The 22,324-nt window shown below is 30.9% G+C and overlaps 2 protein-coding genes across 2 annotated transcripts; one reads left to right on the top strand and one right to left on the bottom strand.

Moving 5' to 3' along the window:
* Positions 1 to 1,298: 1,298 nt before the first annotated feature.
* Positions 1,299 to 1,639, top strand: LOC130509970 (helicase-like transcription factor CHR28). The gene is made up of 2 exons (XM_057006308.1): positions 1,299 to 1,495; positions 1,562 to 1,639. The coding sequence occupies exons 1-2, from the start codon at positions 1,301 to 1,303 to the stop codon at positions 1,637 to 1,639; spliced, it is 273 nt and encodes a 90-aa protein (XP_056862288.1). The 5' UTR covers positions 1,299 to 1,300.
* Positions 1,640 to 5,471: 3,832 nt separating this feature from the next.
* Positions 5,472 to 8,058, bottom strand: LOC108845165 (protein disulfide-isomerase like 2-1-like). Its single transcript, XM_057004752.1, has 11 exons — positions 7,850 to 8,058; positions 7,531 to 7,615; positions 7,342 to 7,439; positions 7,197 to 7,252; positions 6,808 to 6,925; positions 6,694 to 6,721; positions 6,509 to 6,600; positions 6,258 to 6,414; positions 6,054 to 6,178; positions 5,864 to 5,963; positions 5,472 to 5,757 (listed from the first exon to the last, which is right to left on the bottom strand). Exons 1-11 carry the CDS (start codon positions 8,002 to 8,004, stop codon positions 5,683 to 5,685), a joined length of 1,089 nt encoding a protein of 362 aa, XP_056860732.1. The 5' UTR covers positions 8,005 to 8,058; the 3' UTR covers positions 5,472 to 5,682.
* Between the last annotated feature and the right edge of the window lie 14,266 nt (positions 8,059 to 22,324).

The following is a 22,324-nucleotide window of genomic DNA, read 5'->3' as shown; positions in this document are numbered from 1 at the left end:
CAAAGATAAAAAAAAATTGACTCCCGCTCGGTCGAGTGGGTCATGATCTAGTATATGTTGTAGCCTAAACCATAAACCTTACATAACAAAACATATAACCCAAAACCATAAAACATATATCAACAAAACCCTGCCTAATATACTATGCGACAACTTCAAAGAATATACATAACTAATATTATATTAAATGTTTTGTTCGTTGACAAAAAAAAATGTTTTGTTCTTTTAGTGTTTAGGGGTTATGAAATCATATGTTCTACTACACCTTTAAATTATTTGATTTTCGTAACAATACATTAATTCAGCAAACAAGATATAAAAAAAATCTATTCCCACATTCTTTGTGAAATTATATTGAAACAAGTTTTTTGTAACATATTCCTTAAAAATTTATCCTGTTTTATTAAATAATAATATCAATGAAAAAAATATTTTTTTCCAAACAAAAGAAATTGTAAACTTTTTGATCAGTTGAAAAATATTCCGAATAATCTTACTCAAAAAAAAAAAAATTCCAAATACTTATTCTATACCATAAAAACTCAAACTTATTTAACAAGAAAGATTATGTTTCCATATTTTGCGCTTTAGCATATTCTATTGAGTTTATGATCTTCATCCCCTAATACTATCATACCTACGTGTAATCCAACAGATGTAGACATCGCCACCTCTACAAACAACCTAACATGTTATAAATATCAAATGAAATGTTATTAGAAGTACAATATACATATATTATAGCTGAAATTAAATATATATTATGATTTTAAATGTAGGAATTTGAGTATAAATTATAACTAAAAACACATATTGCTACTAATTGTTATAAAATTCACAACTCATATACTTAGCTCATTTCAATTATTTTCAACAAACTATTATTTATTTATTTTAGGCCACAATTCAGTTATCACAATTATTCATTTAGTTAAGTCAAAAAATTAATTTGCAGCAAATTTTTTTTTTAATTATTCTTAACCAAAAAAAATTGAAAACCCACGGATTAGCGGGACCCGCAAACCCAGTCATAACCGTACGTATACCGGATTAATTTTTAAATTGCTATTATTTAATAAAATATATTTTGATTAAAATTTATACACAAATATAATCAGAAAAACAAATATCAAAAATTAAATTTAAAACAAAAACATATCCGTCCTTTTAAGGGCGGATCAAAATCTAGTATGTTTTTAAAGATGATTTGGAAATGGTCAGATGGGCCGAAAGACGTAGCCGTGGGCCGAGCAAATGTAAACTCTTACGGTTTTAACATGTTTCCATATTTTTGATGCTGATGTCCTTAAAAGCTGGAAGCCTAGGTCTGAACATGGTAGCTGCGAGTCATGTTATTCTTTTGGATCTTTGGTGGAATCCATCAGCTGAAGACCAAGCTATTGATCGTGCACATCGTATTGGACAAACTCGGCCTGTTACTGTAACTCGTGTCACTATAAAAGATACCGTTGAGGATAGAATGTTGCTTCTTCAGGTAATGTTCTCGCTTTGTATTTGATGTCCCTTTTATTTTATATTTATCACTTTGCATTTTTTTCAGGAGGAGAAAAGGAGGATGGTTGCATCTGCTTATGGTGAAGATCATGGTGGAACCGTGGAAGCTCTGCGACTGGGCTGACAGTTGATGATCTCAAGTATCTTTTTATGGTGTAGACACCACTCGTTGTATGCTCTACGGCATCCCTCCTTTGGTTATGTTGCATAGTACTAGTTATTAGTATTGGAGATTGTGGCTAACGTTTCTTGATCAGGAAGAAACCCCTTTTGTAGTTTGAACTGCTAAACGGTAAAAATAACAAAAATAATACCAAAAATGATCTAAATCAAAACTTCAACTACATTAATAGTAGTGCCTAATCGTTAATCACAATAGTCTAAACCCATATATTATATAAATATATATTTTTGGAATTTAATAAATGTTACTTTCGGAGATTTTTTTTTTTTTATTAATTTGGAAATTTTCTTTTAAGATCATTTATAATATTTCATTAGCTATATGTTCCACATTAAGCAAATAGAAAATATTGTTCAATCAATACCATTAAATCAGAATCATTCTCAACTTATGTCCTTAATGAATGTTTTAAAGTTTTCCAAAAATATCTTTAATGACATGAACAAACAAAAAAAATCATTAATGGCATTAGTGTCTTTTGATTTTATGGGCCTATTTCAACATTTAGATGGACTTGCTAACTAATTAAATGAGTTATGTTTTTATATAATCAAATTCAAATTCCATAAACTTTTTAATATCAATATTACAAATTAAAGTCTGCAATAATTTTAATAAGTTGATATTAGAGATTGAAATTTTGTAACTACACGGGATAAGACTTAATCAAAAATATTATTGGCCAGTTTATATGTTTAGCTATATTTTATATAAATTATAAATCTTTAAAATTATATAATAGCCCAAATAAAAATTTCGGATAACAATGTTTTGAAAACTGACCCGAACACTGAACCGGACAATTTACCGGGTTACTGGGTCATTGAGTCGACTGCATGTAAACCGCAGGTGAACCACAGATTAATAAATGAATTAATTTTATTATATAATAATATATTGCTAATAAAATAAAAAAATAAAAATATATAAAACTAAAGATACTACTTTCTAAATATCTTTAAAACATAAAATAATAGTTTGGATATGTATATATTTTATGTTTAATAAACATTTAGAATACTTAACTTAACTTTTTATATTTTTATTTTCATTTGATATACAACTAAAAAAATTATCTACTGGTTCAACTGATGGTTCAATTGGTACCGGGTTTTGGGTTTTAGTGGGTTTGAGCGAGTTTTTGCGGGTTTTTAAATTTTGGGTTTTTTACAAAACCCAACCCGAATTTATTTTGGGTCACCGGGTTTTCCGGTTCAACCACGAATCCGGGTCGGATTTCAAAATACTGGATAAAACTATTGTTTAACTTATTTACAAACATAAAACGGTTGCGGCGCATTTTAAATTTCGTCATACTGTACACACTATAACAAACCCGCATAATTGAAACTTGATCATGTCACAGTTTATATAATTAAAACGAAGAATTATCAATCTTTTATATTGAAAAAACAACAGAAAAAATACCCGCCCTTTTAAGGGCGGGTCAGAATCTAGTAGAATATTATTTGAGGTATTTTAGTATTCATTATTATTTGTTACTTATACATAAAACTTTTGAAACCCATGTAAATAATCATTTTGATAGAGTATATATCAAATAAAAAGGATTTATAAATATGTTATTGTATTCATATTTTTATAGAATTATTAGTCCAATGCATGACAAATATAATCAAATGACTATTGCAATTGACGGTTAAATACAGTAAATAAGATTACTTATACAAACAATAAAAAATATTTTGTATAAATGTTATATTATACAAAATATTAATATGGATAAATGTTAAAAATATATACTATAAAAATTACATAAAATATCGATTTATATAACTATAAAACAAACACCTGCACATACATGCAGATCAAACTCTAGTTGTCGTTATGAATGGTGTTAGATTCAAAGAGTGGAGAGGTACCCAATATTTTTATTCATTGGTAACCCTTTAAACTCTAAATCATAGATGGCAAAAAAGTTCATAGCTCGCCAACTACAAAATAGCTGATTTAGGATGAAATCTATAAAAGATAATTGGAGGAGAGAAATTCTTAGGTTCACCGACCAATAGGATTTCGTTATTTCATATTCAGCATCTTTTAAAAACACTAAATATTAAACGTTTGGTAAATCTTAAACTCTTGGATAAATCCTAAATTCTAGGGTTTAGGATTTATCCAAGGTTTTAAGGTTTATTATTTAAGGTTTAGGTTTTTTTCTTCTTCAAACGGCTATTCTACTATTCATGGTCTGGAAAATCAGACCGGAACAACCAATGTAGTACAACTCTCTATGAAAGGATCTTATTATCTTAGCTAATGAATCAAAAAACTATTTTCAGAACGAGGAAATAAATAATTGAAAACTCCATGAATCTACTATTATTCAGCTTCTGTAGCTCATTTGGCTTCGTGAAAAAGTTAGGCCATGCGGGTTTAAGGTTTAGTGTTTTGCTGACTGTGTTAAAAATATTAGTTTTTTTTTAAAAAATACAAGGATTTAGAATTTATCCAAAAGTTTATGGTTACCAAAAGTTTAGATTTTAGTGTTCTACTGATGGTATTTTAAAAGAAAAATCTTTTTTTTTGCAATTACTATTATTTTTATTTAACTTTTTATTTTAAAAATATAATATAACTTGACAATATTTTGTTTCTTGTTTTAAAAGATACTGAATATGAAAAAATAAATTCTTATTGGTTGGTAAATTTTGGAATGTTAAGTAAATGAATAAGAGAGAACGAATTAGAATTAGAAACAACACAACTTTTTGATTTATTTTAATTTCGATGGTTCTTGAAAAAGAAGAATTCTATTTTTTTTATTTGAGGATGAATAGTGATTGTCATTGTCCATTGAATAGAGGTTTTAAATATTTCATGTTGTTTATGTGATTACATGAAATTCTGTGTTTCAATTTACAATTCCTTGTTTAGAAAAATGACTATTTATAGAGAACTAAGAGCACTAATATTGCAGGTTTCTCTAAAGAGTTTTAAAGGGGAGGGGTCCACCAAATGGAGAGAAAAGAGGAAGAAATGGAGAGAAAAGGCGCAGGTAAAGAAACTGCAACTGGGCGTTTCTGTCACTATTCTGCGGGTCCCACAACACGTGGCGACCCACGATTGGTGAATTTTTTTTTTTTTAAGAAAAAAGTGAAAAAACAAAAGTTTAAAGAAACCATGTGGGTTTCTGTGGATAATGTTGCTCTAAAAGCATTGAAGGTTTAATAGTTGAAACTTTAAAAACATAAAATTTTAGTTAGACAAGCTACCTTGAGATAGGAGCCTCCATTCCTTCTAACGCCAACTCCTACTCGGAAGACACGGACGAACTACACTTGGTATTAGAGTCAAGACAGCCAGCTATATATGTGGGGGGATTCGCAGATCCCTAGACGTAGAGCAGTCATGGCTTTGAACAACACTCTAATAATAATTGGGCCATGAGAGAAAAGGTTTATCATCCGATTTAAAAATAATTAGAAATTTTAATCACTAAAGTATCTATTGACTATAAAAACCCCGTGTCGTTTTTGAAATTACATGAAATCGTTTTTGAAATTATATGAAACACCGTATTTCGATTTAACATGTCTCCATTAAGAAAAATGATTTTGTTAGAAGTTTAAAAACATAAAATTTTAATTGAGACTTTTTCATCGGATTAAATAGTTAAGGGTTTAGATCACTAAAAACCGTTGTTTAATTTATAAAAGCCCTAATGAGTGTATCCTGGCCAATTATGTCCAATGCATAAAGACTTTTAAAATCTAAGAGGAATCCACCAAGCAACGCAGATTTTCTGATATTCATCTAGTAGAGATATTCTTATTTCTTTCTTTTGTAGGTGAAAAGCCTGAAACTGAATCCATACAAAACAAAAACTAAATAGATAATGTATAGAGGAACTAAACAGAAATAACAACAGACGTAAAAAGTCCACAAAACACCGACTCTACAAACTGTATCAGTTTAATATAGAGTCTGTCGACTCCTATACACTCTCAGGGCTTTGCCTTTTACGACGAAGCAACGAACGTGCTCAGGATATTTCTCTTGAGAGTTAATTCATCAGCTTTCACCGGACTTATCGACTGGACCCCAAAAACACCACAAAAAAGCCAGTCAGTCTTTATTGTTTCTTGATCGGAAATCAGTAAGCTAATGTGTACAGAGAGAAAAAGAAGAAAAGATTTATACCTTGCCAAGGACGCGTCCAAGCCGCTCGACTTCTTTTGTAGCATAGCCTGAACCTTTTTCTATATAGCTCTTTGCGAGTTTCGAGTAAAGCTTCCCATACCTATTGACAATCATCATGAAAGCTCAAAAACGAACAACAACAAAAACTCTTTACTCTATGTAATGATGAAACGCTAATTCTAGTACATACCTTGTTGTGGACCCCTTGAGGTTACTAGCTTCCTCTTCGATGCGAGACAAGATTGCCTTCTTCTCATCTTCACTGGCTGCAACTAGCTCCTTTACCAACGCATCTAACCGTTCAACTATACCAGCCTATATAAATAAAAGCTTTCAGAGCTTAGACAGAATTTGTAAACGAGAGACGTGTTTTTCTTTTTTTTTTTGGGTTCACCTTTGAAGTAAGCTGCCCTTGACTGTCTCTGCTGGTCCCAACTTTCTCATTAATGAAGCTTACAAAGTCATCTAAGTCTCTTCCACCCTCATAGTCTTGACCGGCTTTGTTGTCTTTTGGGAAGAACTTTAGTGTTGGGAATCCACTTACTCCATACCTAGGTAATGATTAATTAATGTACAAATGTTATCATCTTTCCGTATATATACATACATGACTTTTATACAGTAATATCGTTGACTCCAACTTACTTCTCGCCGAGGCTTTTGTGTGCATCAGCATCCAAGTTGGCAATTACTACACCTTCTTCCTGTTTAAACACCGTCGCTACCTTCTCATACACCTGAGGAATTAAATAAAGAAATCACACCATTAATAACAAAGTGAAACTGAAGTATTGTTGTTTCAAAAGTAGACAAATAGTTTGAGAGCTTACAGGAGCGAGGGACTTGCAGTGGCCGCACCTGGACAAAAAAATTAAAACTCAGAAATTAGAAAACATAATGAAAAGCAAAACCATGTGCGGTGGTGAAGAAAGAGATAGTACTACCATGGGGCATAAAACTCGACGAGGACATCTTTGTTCTGGTCCAGTACAATCTCATCGAAATTGTCAGGTGTTAACACAACTACACTTTGCGGAGCTACAGCTAATTTCACGTTGGTGCCTGAAAGCATATTTGTTCAACACATAAGGTAAAGTACACTAATTAATCAAAGAATTTTAAAGACAAGAATGTTACAACAGTAAATGAAGTATAAAATATTCGACCATTTATCCTAATGTAATGTTGGGGGCAGTAATTTCACACTTGCATTTATAATAAAAATCAATAGGAACAAAAGATTGAAAATTTCACCAACTTAATCTAACTCATAAACAAACCATGCCTAAACAAAAGTAAGTTTGGAAAAGCATATCATCATCAAGGAGAGTACCTCCTTCCTTGTTGACATATTCAGCCAAAGCTTCAGCATTGCGTGCACCTTCATACCTGTTAAATAAGAAAACAATACATTCACCATCTATGAATACTCAATAATAGATTAGCTCTGGAGAAATTAAAAAAAAAAAGGGGCATACTTTTGGGGTTCAAGAGAGCCTTTAGGAAACCACTGAATGGTGGGATATCCACTAACACCATATTTAGTGCAGACGCTCTTATGCTCATCACAATCTACCTGCAACACAAATCCATCATCTGTATTTATTTCTCTCTCATGACATTGGAGCAAGAAAAGAAAAAAAGGAATGAGAGAGAGAGACAGTGACCTTTGCAATCAAGACAGACTTAGCTTTCTTGAAGCTTGCCCCAAGCTTTTCATACTCTGGAGCAAGTTTCTTGCAGTGACCACACCTGTAAATGACACACACACACACACACACACACACACACACACACACACACACACAGAAATAACCATTTTTAAAAACTCTTAAAGCAAAAACAAAAAATGAGTCATTACCTCATGAGTAACTAACTCTACTTGTGAACTAAAACCATATTCTCCAGATCAATCCAATATAATTACAGATCAAACTAACTAATCTCTATAACTGTTTAGATAAAAGAAAAAGAAGATCCAATTACCAGGGAGCGTAAAACTCGACAAGAGCTCCTTTGTCTTTACCAACTTCCTTCTCGAAGCTATCATCCGTCAACACAACCACATCGTCTGCTACGGCTGATGACACGACAAGTAACGCGAGTAAGGCTAGACCGAACCAGATCTGAGATTTCGCCATTCTTCCTCTCAGCTTTGGAGTAGCTTTGATCTCTCACTGTCTCTCTGTTATTAAAAGAAGTTTTAACCATAATTGGAGTAGAAGGAAAGATACAGGAAGGAAATAAAAAATAATGACATGGCGTGATCTGGTCCGTCGATTTAATCACCAACGGTGATCGGGAATTTCTACTACGTGGCTAGGTTACTTGTCAGATTATCAATGGTCCACATCTTTCTCGGAGAAGACAGGCGAACAAGTCTTTCCATTCTAGAATCTGATTTTTTGGGCCTCACAATGGGCTCTCTGTGGAAAATATAAAATTTCAAAATATAGGTTTAACTAAATAATCCCAATAAGCGTATCTCTTAAATCGGAAAAATATCATTTAAATCATTAATTTTCAATTTTGTTTTGATAATAAAATATCAATTTTTGGTGAACCAAAAAAAAACAATGATTTTTTGTTGACGAATTATTTTAATCATAAATTTTTGTTGACCATACTATTTTAATCATATCGTTAGTTAATAATGATTGTTGATTAACAGTAGACCTAAAATGGTTTTCAAAATTAATAAATTTTTGTACAGATATAAATCAGCATTTCTTTTGAAATTTTAATAACTATAACACTAATAATAATTCTTAAGATAAGAAATAACTCATACCAAAATACATAATTTTTTCATTTTCTCAAAGTAAAATTTTCTATTATTTTAATTTATATTCTAAAATAATTTAATATATCACAAATTGAGTATTTAGTTATAAAAAAATAATGAAGAAATTTATAATTACTTACGATCAATTTTTCGTAACTATTTAAACAATCTTATTTGGATTATGTTTTATAGTTTTACCATCAAATGTTTCTTAGTGAAATGTCAATTCAACTTTTTATTCTCAGATGAAAAGATTTATTGATTAATGGGTTCTTCATGATTATTTATGTTTATAATAAATATCTTCAAAAAATTGTTTAAATTTTATTTTAAAAATAATGGAAATTTTATTTTAATTTATTCAATATTTATATTTATAAAATTTTATTGTTAAAAAATAATTATTCTAAAAGTAACATCCAATTTTTTTCAAAAATATTAATTTATATTTGTAACCAAAAAATCATCAACTTTAAAAATCATTTTAGGTCTATTGTTGGTCAATTATAACTACTGACTCACGATATGACTTAAATGATATGATAAACGAAATTTATGATAAAAATGGCATGTTAATAAAAGTTCAGTGTTTTTTTTTGTTTATCTAAAAGTTAGTGTTCTATTTCAACCAAATTTGAAATTTAATAATTTGAATGATATTTTTTCTCCTAAATCAGCCTTATAATATATGTTGAACTGTACATCTATGTGGTTAATGATAAAAACATAGGCTCCTTTTCTGAGACCATGAGAAATTGAGAACTTCTAAAAAAAAATATTAGCATTATAATTATTTGATTATATTTTATTTTTTCTAAACTAATGGAAACAGTGACTTCTTCGATGAATGATATATGTTTTGTGGGTATATTTGACAGTTCCTTAAAACTTTTAAATCTAGAACTTTTGTTCTTTTTCTCTTTTAATTTAATTATTTTTCATCTTTCTTAAGTGCTTAAAACTCTCTTCTAAACCTTACCATTAGAATAGCTCTAAGAGAAAACAAAATGGATTATGTACACATATTACTTTCTGAACGTTGTTATTGTGGGAATAAGATAACCAACCTAAACAACAGTGCTATTCTCAAATTAGTGAAATGTCAATTCAACCTTTTATTCTCAAATGAAAAGATTTATTAATGAAATCCCCTAAATATTAAAAGAGAAACATTTAAAAAATTGTAACCTTAAGTTTGTATTAATTGAAAATAACCCCTTCCTACGTGGTAATCAATTAGTCTTACGTGTCAGTCTTACAATAAAATTGAAAAACATATGGTCCAATTCGATTTTTATATCTCACTAAAAACATTTAATACCAACTATATGATATCTCTTATATATTTTAGTTTTCATTAACTAATTATAAAATTAATTAAGTGTACAATTAATATTTTATTTTATTTCCTTAAATAAAAGTTGCGGAATTTCCAAATATGACTAATATATATATGACAATTAATGATTCTAATAATAAAGATTTGATAACAATCTAAATCTCCTCCGTAATTTTTTGTTTAATTTTTTATATTATTAAAATAAATTAAACAATAAAATTAGCTATAAAATTAAAAATTTAGATTTTTTCGTATATGTTATATTTTGAATTTTTAAAAACGACAATAAATTACTAAAACTGTTAAAATTATTATGTTAAAAATTAATGATTAATGGTTTAAAATTTTTATTATAAAAAGATACACATGATTTTAAAACCATATGAGTAAAAATTATCATTTAATAATAAAACAAAAAAAATATATATAATTAAACTATATACCATATAAGATTACATAAATATTTTAAATTTCAAAAATTTTAATGAATTTTCAAGAACATTTATAAATTATAATCTTATTAAATTTTCACTTTGAAAATTTTCTTATCAATGATTTAAATAATTTGTTACAAATTGATATGAATGATCATAGAACCGTATGATTATGAAATCTCATTTAATAAATAACCATATGAAATATACTATTTATAAAAATACTATTATGAGAAAATAGGTTGGTCCATCTTAACTTATATTACACTTTTTATTAAACTAACTATCAAATTAATAAATAATGTACAAAAAAATAATCTCGCACTTTCCTTAAATAAAAACTACGAAAATTACCTAATATGATTAACATATATATGAAAATTAATTATTATGAATAATAAATATTTGATAACAATTTTTGTATCTTAGTTTTTTTAAAAATTTTATATTATTAAAAGATATTAAACAATCGATAATATGGTTTTTAATTTGGTATATACCATACAAACCGAATGTATGCGATTTTGTAAAAACCGTAGGATTTGGATATGGTTTGATTTATAACCGATTAAACTGAAACATGTAAATATATGTATATTTATAACGATGCATGAATTCCTATTTGTTACATTAGTTGAACTATAATTATAATTTGTAAATCACTTGAATCACTTGAACTATAATTAAGTAACAATTTACTGCAACTGAGATTTCTTATTTTCTTAGTCTTTTTTTGATCTTTTTGCTTATTTTAACAGTAACTAAATTGAAGTTAAGATTATAAATTTGATGGACAACAATTAGTTGAAATTCTCAACATTTTTTTTATTTTAAAACAAACAGAATTGTGTTCAATAGAAGACATATTAATTTGATGAACACCAAATATGGAAGAATATAAAAACTTTTCTTTCATGCTTCTGTTTTGTTTTTTTCAAAATTTAGAGCTTTGATATTAATTCTAGATTTGATTATTTTATTAAATGATAGAAGCCTTTTTGTTTTTTATTCTTTTATTTAAATATATAATATTTTATAATAAATGACTTTTTGACAACATGACTCTAAAATTCGTATAATATATAATATGATCTCAAACTAAATAATTATGCTTTTTGGTATAAAACTGAATAAACTGAAACCGACGGTATATAAACCAAATCGAACCGAAGTAAATATGGATTTAGAATAGTAGTTATATTTTAATAACCGAAATATCGACAAAACCAAACGAACCGAAACCCGATATCCGGATTGAACATCTCTAATTCAAATGAAACCTAACTATTGTTTCATTTTTCAAAATATAATAAAATAATAACTTCATCCCGCGCAAGGTGCGGATCTTATCCTAGTGTCAATTATAATTGTTGATTCACGATATGACTAAAATGATATGATAAACGAAAGTTTATGATAAAAAATGGCATGTCAATAAAAGTACAGTGTTTTTTTTTTGTTTATCAAAAAGTTAGTGTTTTATTTCAACCAATTTTGAAAGTTAATGATTTGAATGATATTTTTCCCTCCTAAATCGGCTTTATAATATGTGTTGAACTGTACATTTATGTAGTTAATGATAAAATCATAGGCTCCTTTTCTGAGACCATGAGAAATTGAGAATTTCTAAAAGAAAAAAAAAATAGTATTATATTATTTTATTATATTTTATTTTTCTAAACTAATAAAAACAGTGATTTCTTCTTAGATGAATGATATATGTCAATACAAATCTCTCTCTAGAATAGACCCTCTCCCTTCTCTCTAGAGAACCACCGCGATATTAGCCGTCTCCGGCCGACGGCGTGGGCTCCCACAGCCACCGTCGGTCCGGCTCTGCTTTCATCTCTTTTTTTTCTTTTCCTTTGATCGGCTTTTCTTTTTTTTGTTTTTCCGGCGTCGCATCTTTCTATGGTGGACGGTCGGCTCTGCCTCCGGCGTTGCACCTTTCCGATGAGGGTGAGCGGTCGGCTCTCTGTTTCTGCGTCGCACGGCCTCTCTGGTGTCGACGGCGGCTCTGGTTGGATTCCGGTTTCCGACTGTGACTTGGTGGTGTTTGCGGCTTTGCTTCAGGTGGAGACCTTGATGAATCGAAGGTTTTCTCCGGTGAAGAAGGCGAAGGGGTAGAAGATGACGACTTCCCTGGCTCTGGAAGAGATCTCGATATTTGGTGTCGATGACGCTCTCCTTTCAACGATTTCAGGTGAAGAAGATGGGGGTGATTTCTGTCTTCGGCGGAGTACGGAGGACAAGTCTCAAGTGTAGGATTCGGATTGTTCCGCCGGCGTGAGAGTCCGATCGTGTTCCCGGCGTCTGCTCCGTCATGATGTCGGTCAAGCGGCAGTGTTCGTGACACGTGCTCCCGTGTAGAGTTGAAAACCTAACACGTGTTTGGCGAGTTTGACGCGTGGAACCGCTCCAGATCGGTTGGGCTTTGCAGCTTGGGCCTAAAAATTTTCCATTTTATTTAGGCCTGTGGGCTTTGTTGTTTTTAGTTTTTGTTTTTTCGGGTTGATCTTTTAACTGGTGTTGGGTCTTGAGCCTTTTGTTAATAAAATTTCTTTTAGATGGCAAAAAAAAAAAAAAAAAGATAAATGATATATGTCATGTGGGATATTGACAGTTTCTTTTAAAAAAAATCTAGAACTTTTGTTCTTTTTCTCTTTTAATTTAGTTATTTTTCATTTTTTTAAAATGCTTAAAACTCTCCTAAACCTTACCATTGGAGTAGCTCTAAGAAAAAACAAAAATGGATTTTGTACACATATACTTTCTGGCCGTTGTATTTGTGGAAGTAAGATAACCAACCTTAAAAACAGTGTCGGCTATGATCTAGAGGTGAAGAAAAAGCTACTAGTTTGTTTGACTTTAAAAAACACCAAATTTATTTGGGAAAATTGTCAACAGAGAACAAAAAAACAAGGGTGTTGTTCCTTTGGTATAAGTTTTTTTTTGTTCAACTTTTTTCCTTTTTACCCTTTGTATTTCTGAAAATTAATGAAACAAATAATTTTGTGAATCAAAAATAATATTAAAAATATAAACAATTAATAAAACACCCATATACACAAACTGGTATTTTTTTATTTCAAAAAGTTGATAAATAAAAATTTGAAAATACGTTCTACTAAAGGTAGAATGTGCATTCTACGGAAAATAGTATAGTAGAAAACAATTTCTAAAATAAACACGTTCTATTAAAGTGGAATGCGCATTCTACTAATCTTAAAGCTATCTACTTTTCGTCTGGAAGCATCTTCTACTTTTATTAAGTATTCTAAATTTTATGGAATGTGTTTTCTAAAATATACTCTTTCGTCTAATAAAAGTAGAAAACGTGTTCTGGATTTTTGTCAATCTTCTAAACTTTTAGAAGACGCCTTTTACGGATAAAATTACCTGATTTTTGCGAAAATTAATGAAAGTTTCAGTTAAGGAAATATTCTAAAAATCTCCTAAAAATATTATAACTTCCTAAAACGTGTTATTTTCAATATTACTTGTCAGTTTTTTTTTAAAAATGATTCTCCCTTGTCTTCTTCATTAATCTATGGTTTTTCCATAGTTTTTTTTTTGATTTTTTTTTCACAAACTCTTGTTCTCTATGATACATATCTATACAACATGTGGTGTTTTGAAATTAGGTACAATTTTTTGTAAAGTTTTTAACATGGAACTAGCTTGTTACATTAATCAGCTAGTGTAATGAGCTGCAGAAAATCAATCATGAGTTTGATCTCAAACTAGATTGCAACTCTTTTTAAAATTGTTTGATTTTGTATAGAAATATGGGATGTTATAAGTTATAATATTACAAGAAAAATTGGGTCATTGATCTCCTTTTGAATTTAGTCTCGAACATAGTGAGCTTATCCATAATAGTCTTCCACTACAAGAAAACTAGGCAAATTCTGACGGAGGTTCTGACAAAGACGTAATTCGTCGGACGATTCTGATGCAATTTCGACGATATACCGTCAACAAACGAATAATGCCAGTCATCGGAATATTTCGACGCTAACGAAACTGGATTCGTCGGAATATTTCGACGCTATATTGAGTAAACACCGACAGAAATATACGACCGTTGTGGGAAGATTTAAAAACGGTTCGAAATTTCAATGTCATCGAAAATTCGTTGGTATTTTTCGACGAAATTCGGACGAGCCTTTTGACCATTCTTATAGCCGTTTTATAACCGTTTGATGTTTTCACAGTCTCGGAAAGTCTTCGGTATAAACCGGCGATATTCCAACGAACATTTTACCATTTTTATAACCGTTTATAGCCGTTTAATGTTTTTATATTGTGACGAACTTCCTACGAAAATAAAGATTTTCATCGGAAATGTCATCGGAATTCCTGTCAGAGTTGTTGGCAGCATTCATTTATAAATACCAGCTCCTATTATTCATTTCATTCACTCTTCATTCTCTCTTCACTCTCTTCACCTCACAACAAATCTGAAATAAAAATATCTTCTGAAAATTATTATCATTCTTGGATGGATCAACCTCATTTGGATCCAAAAACTAATTTGCTTACGGAAGAATATACGCAAGGTATTCGCGAATTCATGAGGGTTTGTGAGCAACGACCGGAAGCAAATACTGGTATGTTAAGATGTATATGTTCTTCCTGCAATAATAATAGGATTTTAAGGGAATGAGATGTTTGGACTCATTTATATATGAAAGGATTTACACGGAATTATAAGGTTTGGTATCTTCATGGGGAAACTGGTTATGAATATGGTAGTACTAGCGAACCTCGGCTTGTTTATAGACTAGAAGAACCAGGAACGGATGTAGATTATGGTGTAAGCACTGAGCATATGGTAAATGATCATTATAGAGGGGAAGACCCCAATGAAGAATTTAGGAGATTTTTTGACATGTTGGATGAAGGAAAACAACTTTGATACAAAGGTTGAAGAAATGGTCTTTCACCCTTATCAGCTGCAACTAGATTGAAGGGTATTAAGACAGGTTATAATTTGGCTGAAGAATGCGTGGATGTGATTGCTGATTTTGTTAAAGGTGTTCTACCAGAAGATAATCGTGCACCCGGTTCATACTACGATGTTTAGAAGCTTGTATCGGGCCTTAGTTTACCATATGAGGTGATAGTTGTATGCATCGACAATTGTATGATCTACTGGAGAGCAGATGAGAATCGGGTTAGTTGCAAATTTTGCGGGAAACCTCGTTATCAGGATACAAGGGGAAGAGTTCCGGTGCCATTCAAAAGGATGTGTACTACATCAACATACAAGAAATTCTGGAGATTCAGTATCCCGGTATGGTTGGATTTCGGTGTATTGTATTTTTCTGTGATTGGTATGACATCACTCCAGAACGAGGGGTGAAAACCGACGCGTTTGGTGTTACATCAGTTCATTCGCGCAGGAAACTACAATATTATGATCCTTTTATTCTTGCTTCACAAGCTGATCAGGTATGACATTTTTATTCATACTAGCTCAACAATATATATAACTTTTATTTTACATATTACTAATTAATACATTCAAAATTGATAGGTTTGCTACATCAGTTACCCTAGGGTTACATACAGAGATGATCTTTGGATCACTGTAACGGCAATGAACCCGAGAAGACGAGTAAAAGGAGGTTCTGATGATGATCCCTTACAACCTAACTCTAGCAACGACAACGTAAGTCCAGTTGAAGATTTAGCATATGTTGAGCTCGTTGTTGATTTTACCGAGTTTGGAGATGATGCAGTTGTGCATTCGAAGCCAGAGGCTGAGGTTGGCGAGTTTGACGAAGATTCTGAAGATTTTGAAAGTTCTACAGATTCTAAAGATTCTACAGATTCTGAGTAAACTAGCACATTCATATATGTATGTTGAACGAATATATTATTTATTGCATGTCTTTGTTATAAGTTATTAATGGAGTAGTTTCATATATTTTTATAACTTATTGGAGTATTTTTTACAAGTTCTTAAAAAAATAAACTTATACATGGAAAATTAAACTTACAAAAAAAAATTAAACTTATACATAAAATATTTAAACTTATAAAAAAAATTTACAACTTTTGAATTCAATAAGAAAAGAGAAAAAATAAAAGAATAAGACTATAACACTTATATCGGTAAAAATCTTTTAGTTTCGTCGGAATTTTAATGGTAAATTGCGACGACATTCTGACGAGAAGGAGTTTAGAATCCGGGGTAAGCAGTGGTCAGAATTCCATCGGAAAATACCGACGACATCCCGACAAAAATCATTCTTTCATCAAAATTTCATCGGAAAACACCGACGACATTCCGATGTATAATTGTTTTTAAAATTGGAATAATAAATATAAATGTCAAAATTAGTACTAAAAATTCCAAATAATACATATTAGATGTGTAATAGATATTAGTTCACATTAACAATAGTTTCAACTTAAAAAAAATATTTACGTATATATATGAACATATGACTAACATATCACTATAACACTTATATATTTAAACAAACATATTATGGGAATCTAATATCATAAAATTAATTTGGTTTAATATAGATTTCTATAAACTATTTTATTGTTTAACATCTTATAGATTGTCAAAATAGTATCAAATATTTGAATTTGATCATAAGATAGGTATTTTGAAACCGTAAACCTTAATCCATCGGAATATCGTCGGAACATTCCGATGGAATACTGACAGACTATATTTCAAGGACATTCCGACGAATATCAATTATTCTACGCTTCGTAAATACCGTTTTATATTTCCCATAAATATCGACGAAATACCGACGGAATGCATGATTTCGTCGGTATTTCCTCGGTATTTTTCGGTTTACCGGGAAACGGAACCGCAAATTTATTTCGGGAACCGCTTAAATTTTAGACCGACGACATTCCGACGACTTTAGTTTAAAACCGACGACATTCCGACGACTTTAAATCCGTCGGTCTATTTTTATATAAAATATCATCCTTTCTTTCTTCTACATTTGCGTGTCTCTTTCGATTTCTCACCTCTCTCGGGCGATTTTGCCATCTTCCTCTCCGATCTCTCACCTCTCTCTGGCCTCCTCTCTCTCTCTATTCAATTCATATCATGCAACTCTTCAAATCCCTCTTTATATCTTTATTTCTTTGTGGTTTTCAATGGTTGAATTATAGATTTTTAGGTTTTGGTTGTTGGATTTATGGATTTGTTAGGTTTAGGTTGTTTGATTAGTGGATTTGTTAGGTTTAGGTTGTTAGATTATGTATATAGATTATATGGTTGATTTTAAGAAGTTTATGAATTTTAAAAAACATTTTTTGGTGTTTGTAAAACTTTATAATTTTTTATACATAAAAACGTTTAACAAATATTTTTTATACAGAAACGTTTTAAAATTTGTAATAAACTATATAAATGTTTTTTGGAATTTTTAGATACTGAAAACGTTTTTAAATATTTATTAACTATATAAATGTTTTTTTGGAATTTTAAGATACTGAAAAACGTTTTAAATATTTTTAACTATATAAATGTTTTTTTGGAATTTCAGATACTGAAATTTTTTTAACATATTTATTAGCTATATAAATGTTTTTTGGAAATTTTAGATACTGAAAAACGTTTTTACATATTTATTAACTATATAAATGTTTTTGGAATTTTTAGATACTGAAAAACGTTTTTAAATATTTTTTAACTATATAAATCTTTTTTGAAAATTTTAGATACTGAAAAAACGTTTTTATTTTTTTTAAACTATTTAAAAAGTGAAATACATTTGAAAAGGATTTTTCTGTATTTTTAAAGTGTTAATTAAAATTTTAAAACATTTTATGTATTTTAAAATATATATATAAAACAATTTGTTAATTTCTAATTATTTTGTTTATATTATTTATACACATAAATTTGTCAATCTAGTTTTAACAATTGCAATTTTCGTTTGTAGGTCTGAGGATTCACCTAGACTACTACGCCTTTCCGCACCCAGGAGGCGGACTTCTTCAGCTACTACTTCCCTCTCATCGGGATCATCCCATAAGCAAAATTCATTTCCGGTTGGTCCTTCTCGAGTTCAAGCTACGGCTCCATCTCCATCTCCGTCTCCAGCTGCTCAACCTGAGACGGGTGTCATGCCGGTTGAACTATTGGTTCAACAACCCAGTCGAGACCATCTCCGGATCCTCCATTCCTACTCACAGGGACACACTATGTGGTTAGTTTATTTGTTTTATTTATAATATATATTTTTTCATTTAACTTACAAACTTAATTTGCTTTCTTTTGAAGGTTCAACAAGTCGGGCAATGGCATCAGCGGCAGCATCAATCAGGTGATGTATTCCATGCTCCGCAACGGACATCCGGCGTATAGTATTGTCCCTAGCGAGGAGCTCGTCCGTTTGCGGTAATTCTCCCAAAAATATATTTTTTTACTATTTTTGGTTTTAATTCTCTATTATATATATATATATATATATATATATATATATATATCTACTAATATGTCTTTTTCAGCAAGAATTCACCTGGGAGTCTGGAGTCACCGAAACTGTCCGTCATGCATTCCACGCAAAGGCGATGGATTCTTATACGAAGCAGATCTATGAGTGAAAGCAGCTATGGCTTAAAGGCAAGAAACCAAAATTTATTAACACAGCCGTTTGGGACGAGCTGCAGGTGCATTGGGAGAAGCAGGAGACTATAGACAAGACACTGCAAAAATCAGCCAACCGGAAGAGTGATCGAGGCGGGAAAGGTGTTTATGTCCACAACCTCGGTGCTTGTACCATGTCTTCTAAGGAAGACCAACTTGTAAGTTTTAAATATATATATATATATATATATTATTTTTTTTAATATTTGTTTATTTTGGACAAGAAATATTTGTTTTAAAATATATTTATTGATTGTTTTTTTAGGTTCAAGCAAATGAAGGTAATCCCGTCAATTATCTCAATGTAATAAAGGAAGCCTACACCAACAAGAAGACCGACGAAATTCAGAATCTTGTTATTAAAGACGTCGTCGACATGGTGGAAACCCAAAAAGAAGCATTTCTAGCTACTCATGATTTCTCTGATGAAGCTTCTTCGGCGACTTCAACCAATGTGGTTCGAAAGCGAGTCAATGAATTGGTGGAACAGGTAAATTTAAAAAAAAAACATTTCATTCATATTTAATTTTGTTAATACTACTTAATATTTTACTTAATTTAATTCCATCACTTTTTTATTAGGATGTTCCAAAGAGAAAAGGTCGCTTAGTCGGGTTGACTCGTCATGCTTCTTCTTGTCCTTCTTCTTCCCAAGCTCCGATGTCTGATCCCGTGATCATAGAGCAGCTGCAGAACAATATTGTGGCGTTGGAGACGCAGAACGCCACAATTCTAGCTGAATTGGCGGACCAAAAGAAGACTAACCTGGAAATAATAGAGAAGTGAAGTGTTTGTTCCCTTCAGACTTTTAGTTTTTTTTTTAATTTTAAAACTTTAAATGTTGTTTTCTTATTTCACTTTTAAATTATGTAAAACTTAATTTCTATCAAATTTGTTTTCCATTTCAATTTTTTTTCGATTTAACAAATTTTAATAAATAAAAAAAATATTCAAAAAATAAAAAAAATTTATGAATTCCGATGAAACTAAATTGATCGGAAAATTCCGACCAACATATCTGTCGGAATATTCCGATGCAGTGTTTCGTCAGAAATTTCCGATGCAAACACTCGTCGGATATTCGTCGGAAAATTCCTATGAACATTTTGTCGGGATAATCTGACGACTAGTTTCGTCGGAAATATCCAAAGACTAGTTTCATCGGAATCCTCCGACGCTTTTGGTCGTCGGAATATATCGATGAACACACCGTCGTCATAATTTTCTTTTTCCGATGCCTGGTTTGGTCGGTATAGTTCCGACAATATACCGACAACTATTCTGGCGTCTGCGCATCTCGGAAACACGTTGGAATTTATTTTCATCAGAGTTTCCTCGGAATTCTGATGGAATTTCGACAGAATTTTTAATTCCGACGAAACCATACCGACGACAAGTTTCGTCGGAATTTCGTCGGGATTGCCTCTTTCCGACGGAATACCGACGAATATAGCTGTCGGAATTCGCATGTTTTCTTGTAGTGTTTAAGACCTCAAGATCTTGGGCTATGAGCTTTTCCAAACACTTTTTGGTCCCAGAAGCCTGACAAAGAAACTATAATTTATCATTCACTATCCTCGGCCATGCAGTTGCAAAATTTCAAGATAAGCTGTGCACTTTGCTCTCATCTTATCCTCTACTTTGGCTAAACATTAATTCTGCACGAGAATTCCTTAACCGGTTTGTATCGGACTCAAACTTATGAATGAGACCGTCTTTCTCAGCAACAAGCACCAAAATTGTTTTCTTTGATGCTTTAACGTCCTATGCTAGGGCAGATGGCTTCTTTTCTCAAAATTCAGCCCGTTAATGGCTTTGTTTCTCTTGGAGGCTACTTCTTCAGCGTGTTTCATAAAATGCTCGAGCTTGTCCCAAATGTTGGCATGCTTGTCACTACAGCTTTTAGCATTATGTAACACCCTTTGCAGATCTTCTTCCTTTTCAGTTAAGGCTTTGTATCATGCTACCATGAAATTTATGTGGACCACGTATGAAAAGATTTTAAAGAAGAAAGGAAAAGGGAAAAAGGAGACCGGGAATCAGACACTTACATCCACTCTAGTGCAAGCTGGGTCACATTATGCATTTAGATTGATCATGTCTATCAAAACAGGAAGTCTCATTGTGCCTAGTTTAAGCTGCCAAAATAGATACGCGCATGCCTCGCGGTCATTCCCAAAAGGAGTAATGTCGGAGTACAAAAACTTGATATGCTCAAAATTTACTCTAAGATAAACTCTCCAATTTCAGAATGTCAGTTGTAATACTTAAGGATCAAATACACATGGATTGGAACCAAACAATATACCAGTTATCAAATTAAGCTAGGCGGTAAATAGTGTAATGCAAAAAAAACGGTTGCAAAACAGTTGGAAGAAGTGCTAGATCCAAAGAAATCAATCAGGTAACTCGCAATTCCAGTTAACAGATGTTAATGGTTTATGAATAACATTTTTTAGAACTCAAATTACAATGCACAAACCAATCAGCTTTCTTTGCAAAGATAATCTATGTCTACATTCTCGAATCTCAAAATTCTTTGCCATTTCAAACAATTAGGTTAAGCATTAAGATCATCTTTAATAAATTTACTAAATCTCCAAACCAAATTTCACGATGAGTAGTTATTTATATCATCAAGATTATTTTTCGCAATTAAAAACACTGTCGTGTCTACCAATTATCCTATAATCTAGATTTCAGGTTCTCAATCCAAATCTAACATTAAAAGAAATCAAGATGAAGAAATTTATAGATAGTCCTAAAATCTTATCAACTTAGAAATTCATCCTTAAATACTAGAAAACCATAAATGTATAAGAAAGAGTCTACTCAGAGATGACCAATGCAAGAAAAAACATATTCTGAATAACTTGCATTTTCACTAGAAATAAGTTATTATTCATTTATTACTAATAACATGGTTTAGTAATATATCATAACTAATATAACCATCAACTCCTACAAAACCGGAATGGTAAATATAACCGATTTTTAACCCTTATTAAAAAAACGGATTTTCACTAGAAATAAGTTATTATTCATTTATTACTAATAACATGGTTTAGTAATATATCATAACTAATATAACCATCAACTCCTACAAAACCGGAATGGTAAATATAACCGATTTTTAACCCTTATTAAAAAAAACAGATTTTCACTAGAAATAAGTTATTATTCATTTATTACTAATAACATGGTTTAGTAATATATCATAACTAATATAACCATCAACTCCTACAAAACCGGAATGGTAAATATA

This window comes from Raphanus sativus, chromosome 3 (genome assembly GCF_000801105.2).
Source record: "Raphanus sativus cultivar WK10039 chromosome 3, ASM80110v3, whole genome shotgun sequence".
NCBI classification, from domain to species: domain Eukaryota; kingdom Viridiplantae; phylum Streptophyta; class Magnoliopsida; order Brassicales; family Brassicaceae; genus Raphanus; species Raphanus sativus.
The sequence above is the reverse complement of the archived record's forward strand: the minus strand, read 5'-3'. Positions and strand labels throughout refer to the sequence as shown.